Genomic DNA, 14,111 nt, shown 5'->3' on the forward strand with positions numbered 1-14,111 from the left:
CTTGCTGGGCAATTTATCTTTTTATTTTTCACTTATTATGTAATTTTATTTCCATAGGATCTCTGCCACAATTCACATCAAATGCTGCCATATTTGGGCTGTCAATTTTTTCCTCCCCTACTACTTTTTCCATTTGCTAAATTCTGTAGGAGATTTTGCAGTGGAAATGGCAATATCTTGTGAAGAAACAGCAGTATAAATGCAGAATAAGAGAAAATCCATTGTTTGCTAACACTCAAATGCAATCTGCCCAAGGTAAAAATCAAAGATAGATTTAATATGCAATGGAACAAGAATAAGAAAAAAATCCTCCAAAAACCTTATTATGTTTTAATAATAAACAAATGGGAAGAAATAATAAATGTAAACTCAGTTTGGAGCCATATACATATATTTGGGAATGATTCTACTATTTAATTGGGCTAGAAGATTCTACATCTGCAACTGAATTACTAAAGAAATCCCACATTAATTGGAGGACTGTATGCCATAGTAACAATGACAGAAACAGAAAAACATGAAAGTCCCTTTTCAAAGTTGTGTCTAATCCTGACCGGAAAGGTTAGTTGAAGAAAGGATACCTGAAGACCATGTGTTTCTGTTAGAGCCTTCTGACCTCAGGTTGTATAGCACTAGGGTATCTCTTCTGGCACAAAGGAACATCTCTTAAGATGACTGGAGGTGACTAGGGTTAAACATTTAAACAGTATAAGGAGAAGTCAATGATACGAAATAGACAATTCTAGATGATCAGAGCTACTGCAGAGACCTTTTAACACAGATAATCACAATAAACTCTGGACAGACTCTGAACTCCCTGAGGGCAGAGAGAGGGATGAATAGTCTCACACCCTGGCAGGCAAACCCCAGGTCTGTCACCAGTGTGCCCCGAGGGGTAGTCTGCTTGTGGGGAGGAGCATTTTATCACTGAGATGCATTAGAATGGTGATGTTAAAGAGTTACTTTTATAACTGTCTCAAATTCTCAATAGATAACGCACCCCTTATGTCTGTAGGCTGCACCTTTCTTGGTACACAACTGCCACATCTAGACAGTGTTTATTTCGCTTAGATCTCTTGAGATGTAAGAGTGACACATGCTGATGGGTCTAGTGGGAGCTGCCCTTTAGCCAGGGCAGCCCAGTCCAGCCACCATGCCTGCTATTGCCCGAGTGCCTGCACAGTGCATCTCCATGGCATGAGCAAGAAGCATGGCTGGAAGAGAAGAGGGAAGGTCCTGGGAACAGAGACTAGGAACAAGTGAACGCTTTCCAGTAACTAGGATCTAGTGTATTCAGATGTTTTCTATCAACCTGGCCTTGCTGACAAACATCTGATTTCTGAGTAAGACCTTGGCAGTTCTCACATATATGGTGGCTGCTGGAGGTGTGCTGGGCTCAGATGTGCATTCACAAAAGTTTTATCCTGATTCATTGTAACCCTGCTACCATGATGGTTTTGATTCCCCTGAGTCTGGGACCACTGTGACAACACAGATGAACCACATTATGGAATAAAGGAAAAGAGATGGCTAAACTGTGTGCCCTAAAAATGGATCTCTCAGAATGAGTGACTTCCGCTGACTGGTGGGCGAAAGTGTGGCTAATGTATGCATCAGGGGGACTTCCTTGGTCCAGTGGCTAAGACTCTGTGCTCTCAATGCAGGGGGCCTGGATTTTATTCCACATGCTGCAACTAAAGATCTTGCATAATTCACTAAGACCCAACACAGCAAAATAAATAATAAAAATAAACATTTTTTAAAAATGTATGCTTCACTTGTCACTTTACTGTTTGCTTCTTTTGCCTGATACAACCCACAGTATCCAAATGATACATACCATTACAGTTAACTACAGAATGTTTGGGTGAATCTATTCTGATCAAAAGAGGACTTAGAATTGTACACCAGTCCTATAATGGCCCTCAAGCCTTCTTCTTCTGCAGATGGACTAGACAAAGGATTAAGAAGCAACAATTTATTAGATTATGGAAGATGTGGCCACAGCTGGGAGGGAATTGGGGTAGTTATCAAACAGAGAGAGCATTTGTTACTGAGCCAAGTACTACTCAGGGCTCCAGCACAGGCAATAAAGTTCAGTTCAGTCACTCAGTCATGTCTGACTCTTTGCGATCCCATGGACTACACATGCCAGGCTTCCCTGTCTATCACCAGTTCCCAAAGTTTACTCAAACTAATGTCCATTGAGTCGATGATGCCATCCAACCATCTCATCCTCTGTCGTTCCCTTCTCCTCCTGCCTTCAATTTTTCCCAGCATCAGGGTCTTTTCAAATGAGTCAGTTCTTCATATCAGGTGGCCAAAGTATTGGAGTTTCAGCTTCAGCATCAGTCCTTCCAATGAATATTCAGGACTGATTTCCTTTAGGATGGACTGGTTGGATCTCTCTGCAGTCCAGGGGACTCTGTAGAGTCTTCTCCAATACCACAGTTCAAAAGCATCAATTCTTCAGTGTTCAGCTTTCTTTATAGTCGAACTCTCACATTCATACATTATTACTGGAAAAACCATAGCTTTAACTAGATGGACATTTGTTGGCAAAGTAATGTCTCTGCTTTTTAGTATGTTATTGAGGTTGGTCATAGCTTTTCTTCCAAGGAGCAAGAAGCATCTTTTAATTCCATGGCTTCAGTCACCATCTGCAGTGATTCTGGAGCTCAAGAAAATAAAGTCTCTCACTGTTTCCCATCTATTTGCCATGAAGTGATGGGACCAGATGCCATGACCTTAGCTTTCTGAATGTTGAGTTTTAAGCCAGCTTTTTCACTCTCTTCTTTCACTTTCATCAAGAACCTCTTTAGTTCTTCGCTTTCTGCCATAAGGGTCGTGTCATCTGCATATCTGAGATCATTGATATTTCTCCAAGCAATCTTGATTCCAGTTTGTGCTTCATCCAGCCTGGCATTTTTCATGATGTACTCTGCATATAAGTTAAGTAAGCAGGGTGACAGTATACAGCCTTGATGTACTCCTTTCCTGATTTGGAACCAGTCTATTGTTCCATCCCCAGTTCTAACTGTTGCCTCTTGACCTGCTTATGGGTTTTGCAGGAGGCAGGTCAGGCAGTCTGGTATTCCCATCTCTTTAAGAATTTTCCACAGTTCGTTGTGATCCACACAGTCAAAGGGTTTGGCGCAGTCAATAAAGCAGAATTTGATGTTTTTCTGGAACTCGCTTGCTTTTTCGATGATCCAACAGATGTTGGCAATTTGATCTCTGGTTCCTCTGCCTTTTCTAAAACAAGCTTGAACATTTGGAAGTTCACACACTTTTGAAGTCTGGCTTGGAGAATTAATTTGCTAGTGTGTGAGATGAGTGCAATTGTGCAGTAGTTTGAACATTCTTTGGCATTGCCTTTCTTAGGGATTGGAATGAAAACTGACCTTTTCCAGTCCTGTGGCCACTGCTGAATTTTCCAAATTTGCTGGCATATGGAGTGCAGCACTTTCACAGCATTATCTTTTAGGATTTGAAATAGCTCAACTGGAATTCCATCACCTCCACTAGCTTTGTTTGTAGTGATGCTTCCTAAGGCCCACTTGTCTTCACATTCCAGGATGTCTGGCTCTAGGTAAGTGATCACACTGTTGTGATTATCTGGGTCATGACAATCTTTTTTGTATAGTTCTGTGTATTCTTACCTGGTGGCTCAGACAGTAACGCATCTGCTTACGATGCAGGAGACCCGGGTTCGATCCCTGGGTGGGGAAGATCCTCTGGAGAAGGAAACGGCAACCCACTCCAGTACCCTTGCCTGGGAAATCCCATGGGAGGAGCCTGGTAGGCTACAGTCCATGGGGTCGCAAAGAGTCGTACATGACTGAGTGACTTTACTTCAATACTTTACTTCTGTGTATTCTTACCACCTCTTAATATCTTCTGTTTCTGTTAGGTCCATCCTATTTCTGTCCTTTATTGTGCCCATCTTTGCATGAAATGTTCCCTTGGTATCTCTAATTTTCTTGAAGAGATCTCTAATCTTTTCCATTTTGTTGTTTTCCTCTATTTCTTTGTGTTGATCACTGAGGAAGGCTTTCTTATCTCTCCTTGCTATTCTTTGGAACTCTACATTCAAATGGGTATATCTTTCCTTTTCTTCTTTTCTTTTCTCAGCATTTTGTAAGGCCTCCTCAGACAACCATTTTGCCTTTTTGCATTTCTTTTTCTTGGGGATGGTCTTGAACACTGTCTCCTGTACAATGTCATGAACTTCAATCCATAGTTCTTCAGGCACTCTTGTCTATCAAATCTAACCCCTTGAATCTATTTGTCACTTCCACTGTATAATCATAAGGGATTTGATTTAGGTCATACCTGAATGGTCTAGTGGTTTTCTCCACTTTCTTCAGCTTAAGTCTGAATTTTGCAATAAGGAGTTCATGGTCTGAGCCACAGTCAGCTCCTGGTGTTGTTTTTGCTGACTGTATAGAGCTTCTCCATCTTGGCTGCCAAGAATATAATCAATCTGATTTGGTATTGACCATCTGGTGAGGTCCGTGTGTAGAGTCTTCTCTTGTGTTGTTGGAAAAGGGTGTTTGCTATGACCAGTGCGTTCTCTTAGCACAACTCTGTTAGGCTTTGCCCTGCTTTGTTTTGTACTGCAGGGCCAAATTTGCCTGTTAGTCCAGGTATCTCTTGACTTCCTACTTTTGCATTCCAGTCCTCTATAATGAAAAGGACATCTTTCTTGGGTGTTAGTTCTAGAAGGTCTTGTAGGTCTTCATAGAAACATTCAACTTCAGCTTCTTCAGCATTACTGGTTGGGGCATAGACTTGGATTACTGATATTGAACACAGAGTGCTGCAAAAAACTGTTCAGTCTCCCATCTCATGCTGCATTTGTACTTTTCCTTATTTCACGTTACAAATAAGGTTCATACATTTAGCAGGAAGAGGGAAACAGGCCATGTGTGGCAACACAGTCTGAGATGACCTGAAAAGAACTCTGTTGACATCATGCATTACCATGTTTCACATATCAGGAAAGTTTTCTCTTTACTTAGCTCTTGGTCTCATGCAGGGAAGAATGCTATCACTCATTTTCTTTAGTGGCACCCAGTTTGGCTGGCATAGGCCAAGCTCAAGGTCTTGTCTGCACTGAAAATTAAATTTAAAGCAAACTCAGAAAAAATGTATAGAAAGAAACCTCTCTGCTCTTACGACTATGTGATTTAACCCATTGCATGTGGACAAGGCTGCACATGCCTTGTTTTTTGATAAAGTAATGGAAGGTGGTTAGAGACATGGATCATCATTCTGAAATACCAATCAATTGCTGTCATGTTTTATCTTATCTTTATATTTAAAGGCCTTTTCTTGAATTCTTACAGAATGTTCAAACTACCACACAATTGCACTCATCTCACATGCTAGTAAAGTAATGCTCAAAATTCTCCATGCCAGGCTTCAGCAATACGTGAACTGTGAACTTCCAGATGTTCAAGCTGGTTTTAGAAAAGGCAGAGGAACCAGAGATCAAATTGCCAACATCTGCTGGATCATCGAAAAAGCAAGAGAGTTCCAGAAAAACATCTATTTCTGCTTTATTGACTATGCCAAAGCCTTTGTGTGGATCACAGTAAATGGTGGAAAATTCTGAAAGAGATGGGAAGACCAGACCACCTGACCTGCCTCTTGAGAAACCTGTATGCAGGTGAGGAAGCAACAGTTAGAACTGGACATGGAACAACAGACTGGTTCCCAATAGGAAAAGAAGTACGTCAAGGCTGTATATGTCACCCTGCTTATTTAACTTATATGCAGAGTACATCATGAGAAACACTGGGCTGGAAGAAGCACAAGCTGGAATCAAGATTGCTGGGAGAAATCTCAATAACCTCAGATACGCAGATGACACCACCCTTATGGCAGAAAGTGAAGAGGAACTAAAAAGCCTCTTGATGAACATGAAAGAGGAGAGTGAAAAAGTTGGCTCAACATTCAGAAAACTAAGATCATGGCATCTTGTCCCATCACTTCATGGGAAATAGATGGGGAAACAGTAGAAACAGTGTCAGACTTTATTTTTGGGGGCTCCAAAATCACTGCAGATGCTGATCGCAGCCATGAAATTGAAAGACGCTTACTCCTTGGAAGGTTATGGCCAACTTAGACAGCATATTAAAAAGCAGAGACATTATTTTGTCAACAGGGGTCCATCTAGTCAAGGCTATGGTTTTTCCATTGGTCACGTATGGATGTGACAGTTGGACTGTGAAGAAAGCTGAGTGCCGAAAAATTGATGCTTTTGAACTGTGGTGTTAAGAGAAGACTCTTGAGAGTCCCTTGGACTGCAAGGAGATCCAGCCATTCCATCCTAAAGGAGATCAGTTGAGGGTGTTCATTGGAAGGACTGATGCTGAAGCTGAAACTCCAATACTTTGGCCACCTCATGCGAAGAGCTGACTCACTGGAAAAGACCCTGATGCTGGGAAAGATTGAGGGTAGGAGGAGAAGGGGACGACAGAGGATGAGATGGTTGGATGGCATCACTGACTCGATGGACATGAGTTTGAGTAGACCCCGGGAGTTGGTGATGGACAGGGAGGCCTGGAGTGCTGCAATTCATGGGGTTGCAAAGAGTCAGACACAACTGAGCAACTGAAGTGAACTGAACTATCCTAAATTATTACTTTTCTAATGGTAATCTCAAGAATTGGAGTACAGGAGGACAACTCAAAGCACAAAGTCATATGATAAAGGATAAAATGGATATATGAATGTGAAACACATTTATTGGCCAGAATATACACCATTTTTCTGTGCAATAAATCAAATTATAGAAAGAGACTTCTTACCTGGAGTCTTGAAGTTCCTCAGCTGAGAGGGAGTGTCATAAACTTCCAGGATCCAGTCACCGGCAGCTCGTTCTCCCCAGCAATGAATGGTCATGAACTCCCAATTTTTAAATCCTTCCATGGAATGATCAAAAAGCCTGAGAGAGAGCCATAAAACATTGCTTTTGTGTGTTGTTTAAAATCTAGTGAGGGTCCAGTCAAGACCTTGATCAATGAATGACCTCTCTGTATCCATCACATGTTCAGTTCAGCCCTGGAGATTGTCTTCATCCTCGGCATCACCAATTAGTAGATCCAGGTACACATATACACACACACACACACGCACAGAGCTCATCGCTGGAAAACAGGCATGGGACTCGCCAATGTGGTAACAAATCTGGGAGGGATAATGACGTGGGTATCAGGGAACCAAGGTTAAAACTCTGCCCACAAGCCTGGTAGTACCAAGAATTGGAGATGTGTAGCTACTGAAGCTTGCTCACACTGCTGATAGATATGTAAAATGGTGCAGGTGCTCTGAACAACAGTTAGACATTTCCTACCATATGACTAAGCTACTCCCCCCAACCAGATATTTATTTACCCAAGAGGAGTAAAGACATGTGTCCCCACAAAGAACCCCACATGAATGTTCACAGCAGCATTATTCATAATTGTAAAAAACTGTCAGCAACTCAGATGTCCATCATCTGGTGAACGGGTAAATAAATTGTGCTATACTCATACAAGGAAACACTACCTAGTAATACAAATTTGAATGATTAATAACTGCAACAACATGAATGAATTTCAAAGGCATTAAGCTAAGTGGAAAAAGTCAGACACAAAAGATTATGTACTGTCTGATTCAATTTCATATGACATTATAGAAAACACTACTTATAACAGAAACAGATCAGTGGGTGCCACGGCCCAGAAGGGAGGAGGCGGGGGCATGATGGAAGTTTTGGGAGTAGAGAAACAGTTTTATATCTTGAAACTAATGTATAGTTATGCAAGTATATATTTATCAAAACTTACTCACTTATTTACATTGAAAGTGAATTATATGTAAATTACCCCTAAATGAAAGGACTATGCCCATTAATATTACCCAGTTCAGGAAGTCATGCCTGGAACTGGAGCCTAGATTCTGTCCTTCCAGTCTGTCTAATAATTTTCTAATTCCCTGTATGAAATCTTTTTCTGCTTGAACCATGTCCAGTTACTAGGATATTATCTATCCTTCAGAGCAGATAAATACAAAGGTTACAACAACTGGATGTTGATAGCTATTTATGACATAAAGTCAACTCTCCTTGCATTAATTTCATGTTCACCAAGGAAACTGGTGGCTATAATTTGAACTTCTGTGTGGTTCTTCCCATTGGGAGAAAATACGCCCTTCTAAAAACAAAACCAGTTTAATCTCATTGTAACTAATACATAACAACTCTGATTTTTTTTGTGTGTGTGTTATATAAATGTGTTTGAGGCTCCCTCTAAAATACCAGCTGGCTTCTCAAGCTGAAGGGTTGGATGGTGTAACTAGGGACTGTGTAAGGTAAGTGGCTGACACTTGGAGAAGAACAGTAAACAGAAAAATCACCTGTTACATGTTCCTGAGCTCTTGAAAGAAGAAAAAAGTTATTTTTAGCAGCATTCTCAGTGTCCCATTTCCAGAAAATTGAGAAGGCTGAGTTAAAGTTGAACAGATCTCTTTACTAGAGAATGTTACAGATCTTTGGAATATTCGTATATATTTTGTGACTTTTTCATATAAGTTTTGAAAATCACTGCCTCCATTCATAATGAAGGAGGCCTTTTTCTTTCTTTCTTTTTTTTAAGAACATCTGTACACTATCTGTAAAAGGTTACTTCTGAACAGAAGGCTGTGGTATTTCAACGAGGACCATGTTGGATCGGGCAGCTTTCCCTCATGCTAACAGAGATGGAAATGGTGGCTCCTTACATGAATGTCTTCCCATTGTAAATGATCTTCAATAGATCATGGGTGGTACATAACATCCAGGAGATCCTACAATGCACGCACTATCACCGTAGGACTTGTTTCACAAGTTAATGCTTGAAACTGGACTTGGCCAGGAAGAAATTGCTGGGCCATTAAACAACTGACTTACATATTGAGTCCTTCATGCAAAACCCAGAAAGTGTGTGTTGGCTGAAATGGAGACACAGAGGTAGAGAAGAAGGAATGTTTTCAAATATCCCTTCCTGCCAGAGAGACGTTACTGAAGCGAACATGTTGACACACAAATGGATGGAGGCAGAAAATTGGTCTAGAACCACTTCTCAGCCCTTCTCACTTCTAATTTTGGTTCCAGTTCATTGAGGCTGTTGTGCCATTTGAGGGCAGCGAAACAACAACTTGTCACGGAATACCTTTCCAAGAGTGCTGAACTTAAAAGCAATTCCCAAACAGTTTAGACAGAATACTTGGCTCACTGCCTCAGGTCCAGAAACTACAAAGGAGACTTGAGGCTGCCATCACATGAGGGGCAGTCTTGTTTCCACAACCTCAGCCAACTCTTAATTACTCACGGGTCAGTTATTTGACTGCTGGATTAGCAGACCCTATGTTCCTTCCCTTACACCCTTTCCTCTCCAACTTTGAAAATCATTCCACTGCTATCAATCATTTTAAAATCACATTTGGAATGAAAATTAAATGTAAACTAGTACCCAGAAGAACTATCCATAATTCACTACTCACAAAAGTGTCTTAAAGCCCAAATATAAACGGGCTTTGTCTCTCTGGCTAAATAGTTCCCACCCTGGTCTCTTCATTTTATGCAGGGCTGGAATGCTCATTAATTTCATGTGGACATAAAAGTTGAGGAGAGGAATTAAAACGCAGCCAAATACGATCACTGCATTTTGCTAAAAGAGTTGATGAGGAGAGAAATAGACACTGATTGTTGTTGTTTCAACTAGCTGGGCATTGACTTTTCTAATCCCACCCTTTTATTTTTATTCCAACTCAATACTTAATCTCTTTCCTATCTTTAGTACTGTACTGTTTAAAAACCTTGTGTTGTCTGCATATAACAAAAGGTAACATAGATAGCAGATGAGATTCGTGTTGCAAAGAATATACTTGCTCAAACCAAGTGTCAAACCATTGGACGCCGCTATAGAGATTCTAATTGTGCGGCTGTTTATCAGCTAAGAGGTCCAGTGCTCTGTCTGAATGTCTGTGCTCTGTCAACAGAGAAGAAAACAGACACATGTCAGCATTATTAGTGTGGATCAGATGTTAATAAAGCAAGGCCAGTGTGCTGAAAGCTGGAGGAGATTAACTCCATGCCCGTGTCCATATCTCCTATTGCAGTGAAACCCTGTTCTGTCAATTTGACTTCATAATCGTGTGCTCACTGAAATGATATATGCATGCGGTGGCACAAATTATGTAGCCAGTTATTAAAACAGTGCCCCACAGCCCTATCCCTGTGAGCGGTTTTCAAATAAATTGCTTGGATGAAACCTGGTAGAAAGGACTGCCATTAAATGTAGTACATCCTTTTGAGGATTACTTAACTCAGGAAATAACTCATATAATTACTGTAAGCTTTTTTCCTCCCCTTTCACTTAGAAGAGTCAGTCAAGGTGTCAGGGCTACCACATGCTTCTATGATGTTATGGCAACTAAATAATAAGACTTTATAACTACTGACAGCTATGTGTTATCATATTATTATTTCCTAAATGTAAATGGATATTAATTTCAGAATCATCCACGACTTCCTAGACAGTATTTGTGTTCACTACAGAATTAGACATTAATCGAATATTTTGGGAAATTCTCTTTTTTCTGTTTTCTTTTTTTAGAGCTTCATCACAATTTAACATAAAGCTGATAGAATGCGTAAAGCACCCATTTGGCTCAGTTGAAACTGAGCTTTTGATTTTCTTTAGATGTTTGCCTTTTGTAAGTTTTAAATAATTTACTTCTGAAATAGGGTATTTAAAACACACTATTAAGTTTTTTGCTCTCTCCTAAATCATTTCTTTGAGAAACATTGAGAGAAAGGTACTGGTTCTAGAATTTTGGAATACCTAAAAACACGAGTTTCAAAATAAACTTTCAACATGTACACTATTACTAACTTACCAACCCCCAAAGGCATTCATCCTTGTGGGTACATGATAATTACTTGTAAATAAGTACTTGTAAATAAGTACTTACTTAATCATCTTGAAGATTTATTCTTTAACAGTAGGCTTTATCTAAATATCTGGTTTACATTATAAATGCCTTTGTAAGTGACTTTCACAGCACCCAGCAGCATATTGCTCACAAGTCTTTTGGTGACATGAGAAGAAGAAGAATGTGTTTGAAAAAGTTGGGTGATCTTTTAAATCAGTGCTATTTAAAAATGTGATCTGCAGACTGGTTAGGAAGCTTCAGCATCACCTGTGAGCTTATGAGAAATGCATATCCATGGGCCTCTCCCAGACCTTTAGAATCAGCCTCTGTGGGAGAAGGATCCTCATCTCTGTGTGATAGTCATTTGCAAGGTGTTTTGAAAAGCACTGTGTGAATAAGGATTAGCACTTACAAGTGCTTATTATACCAGGAGCTTACTGTATTATCTTATTTACTACTTGTAACAAACTTGTGAGGCAGATACAACTACGTCTGTTTTCTAGATGAAAAAAATCACTTTTCCAAAGTTGAAGATAAAAACGGGTGACATCAAGACAACCCCAGCTCTAACTCCAAAGGCTGTACTGTGTTTTGAATAAAGAAAGAAGCTTTTTCTCATGATGAGGCCTTGCTGGAATGTGAAACTTCCACAGCAAAAGTGTAATTTTGGCAAGTCATACCTGCATTTATATAGCATGACTTTGCAAAATGTCAGTAGCCTGTCACTGAACATTTGGGCAGTGGCAAAAATATTCAGGCAGAAACACAACAGTTAAACACAGTTAATTATAGAAACTATAGGTTGTACAGATGAGAAAGTATACCTTCTTTCCACTTAAGACCATAATTAGAACCAGAGATACACATCTGTAATCAAATTTAGAAAGAGGCAAAGTTTCAGCTTTCAGTCAGAGGCCAAAATCTAGAACTGAGAGCCAATATAACTAAACTAAATCTAAAACCCAATGAGCTGAAGAAAGTATGCGGGTATTTAGGGAAGAAAAAAAGCAAGGTTTTCATAATTCTAACAAATGCAGTTGAAGGAAGAATGTGATGGGACAGGCTTTCTGTTGGAAAATTTGTAGGCAGAATTTGAACATGTGGTCATATAAAGGGTGACATCTAAAGTGGCTTTAGGAATGGACTTGTGGACACAGCAGGGGAAGGAGAGCGTAGGATGAATTGAGAGGGTAGCGCTGACATATACACTACCGTGTGTAAAAGAGAACTAGTGGGAAGCAGCTCTATAGTGCAGGGAACTCAGCTCACTGCTCTGTGATGACCTAGAGGGGTGGGGTGGGGTGGTGGAAGGGAGGCTCCAGAAGGGGGCATATACGTATACACATGGCTGATTCAGACTGTTGTACAGAAGAAATCAACACAACCTTGGAAAGCAATTATCCTCCAATTAAAAATAAATTTAAAAAATAAATAAGCTCACCACAACAATGATGAAATACAGTTGCTCTTGTATCTACCATCAAGGGATCTAAGCCCACCTACGTTCCCTCACCCATGCCACATCCCCACCGTCTCCCTAGAAGTAAAGCATTTGTGTGGATTATTTGGTTTGATTTTTTGTTAGGCAGGGTGGACAGGCCAGGAGGCGGAGCGGAAGGGTGGGAGGGCAGGAAAAAAGCAAAGGGAAGAGAAGGCACTAACTGTCCACTCCAGGATGGCTCTGGTTAGCCACTAAATCCTCAACCTGACCTGCTGAGGGTGGTGCTGGGGCTTGCCTGCTGGGCCGAAGGGGCACATGGCTCGAGTTGGACCAGCTGTGAAGGCAGCCGAGTGCCGTCCAGGGCTCAGCACCTGCAGATGCTGGGGTAGACCCTGCTTCCTGGAACAGCTGTTCTCCACGGGAGTTCGAGCAAGTGCCCAGCAGCCAGGATGGGGAGGCCTTGAGGGCCTCCAGACGGCCCACATGGGCAACATGTGCAGCAATTTCCGCGGTGAAGGGCTGAGCAACACTGAAGACACTCCTTCCTGAAATGTCGAGGAAAATAAGGGCTTTCGGAAAGCTAACTGTGGCCCCTTTGGTTTTGGAATTTACCATTATGGATAGCATTTTCTGGTCCCAAGACTAGGACACAGGTTTTGTCAATACCAAAATGAAGATAAGAAGGGAGGAGGATTGCTGCCCCCTCAGCTTCCTTCCTAGCTTATTCTCCACGTCTGCGTGTCTAGTTAAGGGGGGATGATACCGAGTGAGCCTCGGATTCTGAGTCTGAGCTGGACCTCAGGATCCTTCCTTCTCACAGAGGCCAATACCCAGTCCACTGGCAAGAGTCATGCCTCGTGGAGAAACAGGAGAGGGCAAGTAGGGATGACTCTGCCACCAGAGCTCTAACTTCATCTCAGATGACCCCATGAGGAAAACGTTGTGTTTTAGGCCTTTCAGAATTCCTGTCTTTTCACTGCACAGTGTTCTTTGTTTTACATGGTCCTCCTCAGAAATACTGACTTCTCTGAAAGAAAGATAAGTATCCAACATGGGAACTATTTATTGTCCTCAATAATAATCTCTGACACACAAATAAAATACTTAGGGATAAACTTGACCAAGGAGGTGAAAGACATATACGCTGAAAAGTACAAAACATTAATAAAGGAAATTGAAGATGATTCAAAGAAATAGAAAGATATCCCACCTTTTGGATTAGAAGAATACTGTTAAAAATGACCATATTCTCCAAAGCAATCTACAGGTTTTATATGGTCCCAATCAAATGGCGGCTCAGACAGTAAAGAATCTGCCTGCAATGCAGGAGACCCGGGTTTGAACCCTGAGTCAAAAAGATTCCCCTGGAGAATGGAATGGCTACCCACTCCAGTATTCTTGCCTGGAAAATTCTATGGACAGAGGAGCCTGGTGGGCTACAGTCCATGGGTCTGCAAAGACTCAGACACAACTGAATGACTTAACACTTTCTATCAAATTACCCATGATATTTTTTTCACAGAACCAGAACAAATAATCCTAAAATTTCTGTGGAACCATAAAAGGCCCTGAATTGCCAAAGCAGTCCTAAGTTGGGAAAAGAACAACGCAGAAGGCATAATCCCTCCAGACTTCAGACAATACTACAAAGCTACAGTAATCAAAACAGTGTAGTATGGGCACAAAAACAGACATATTTATC

The 14,111-nt window shown here is 41.0% G+C and overlaps 1 protein-coding gene across 5 annotated transcripts in view; it reads right to left on the reverse strand.

The window, feature by feature from the left end:
• The window catches only part of PCSK5 (proprotein convertase subtilisin/kexin type 5), a 492,571-nt gene that overhangs the window by 182,707 nt on the left and 295,753 nt on the right, over positions 1–14,111 (reverse strand). For all 5 annotated transcript variants that reach the window (XM_070480332.1, XM_070480331.1, XM_070480335.1 and 2 more), the window contains exon 13: positions 6,819–6,955. In XM_070480332.1, the coding sequence (XP_070336433.1) occupies positions 6,819–6,955 (137 nt within the window). The remainder of the gene's footprint in view (positions 1–6,818; positions 6,956–14,111) is intronic.

Source organism: Odocoileus virginianus, chromosome 18, assembly GCF_023699985.2.
Source record: "Odocoileus virginianus isolate 20LAN1187 ecotype Illinois chromosome 18, Ovbor_1.2, whole genome shotgun sequence".
Lineage (NCBI taxonomy): Eukaryota > Metazoa > Chordata > Mammalia > Artiodactyla > Cervidae > Odocoileus > Odocoileus virginianus.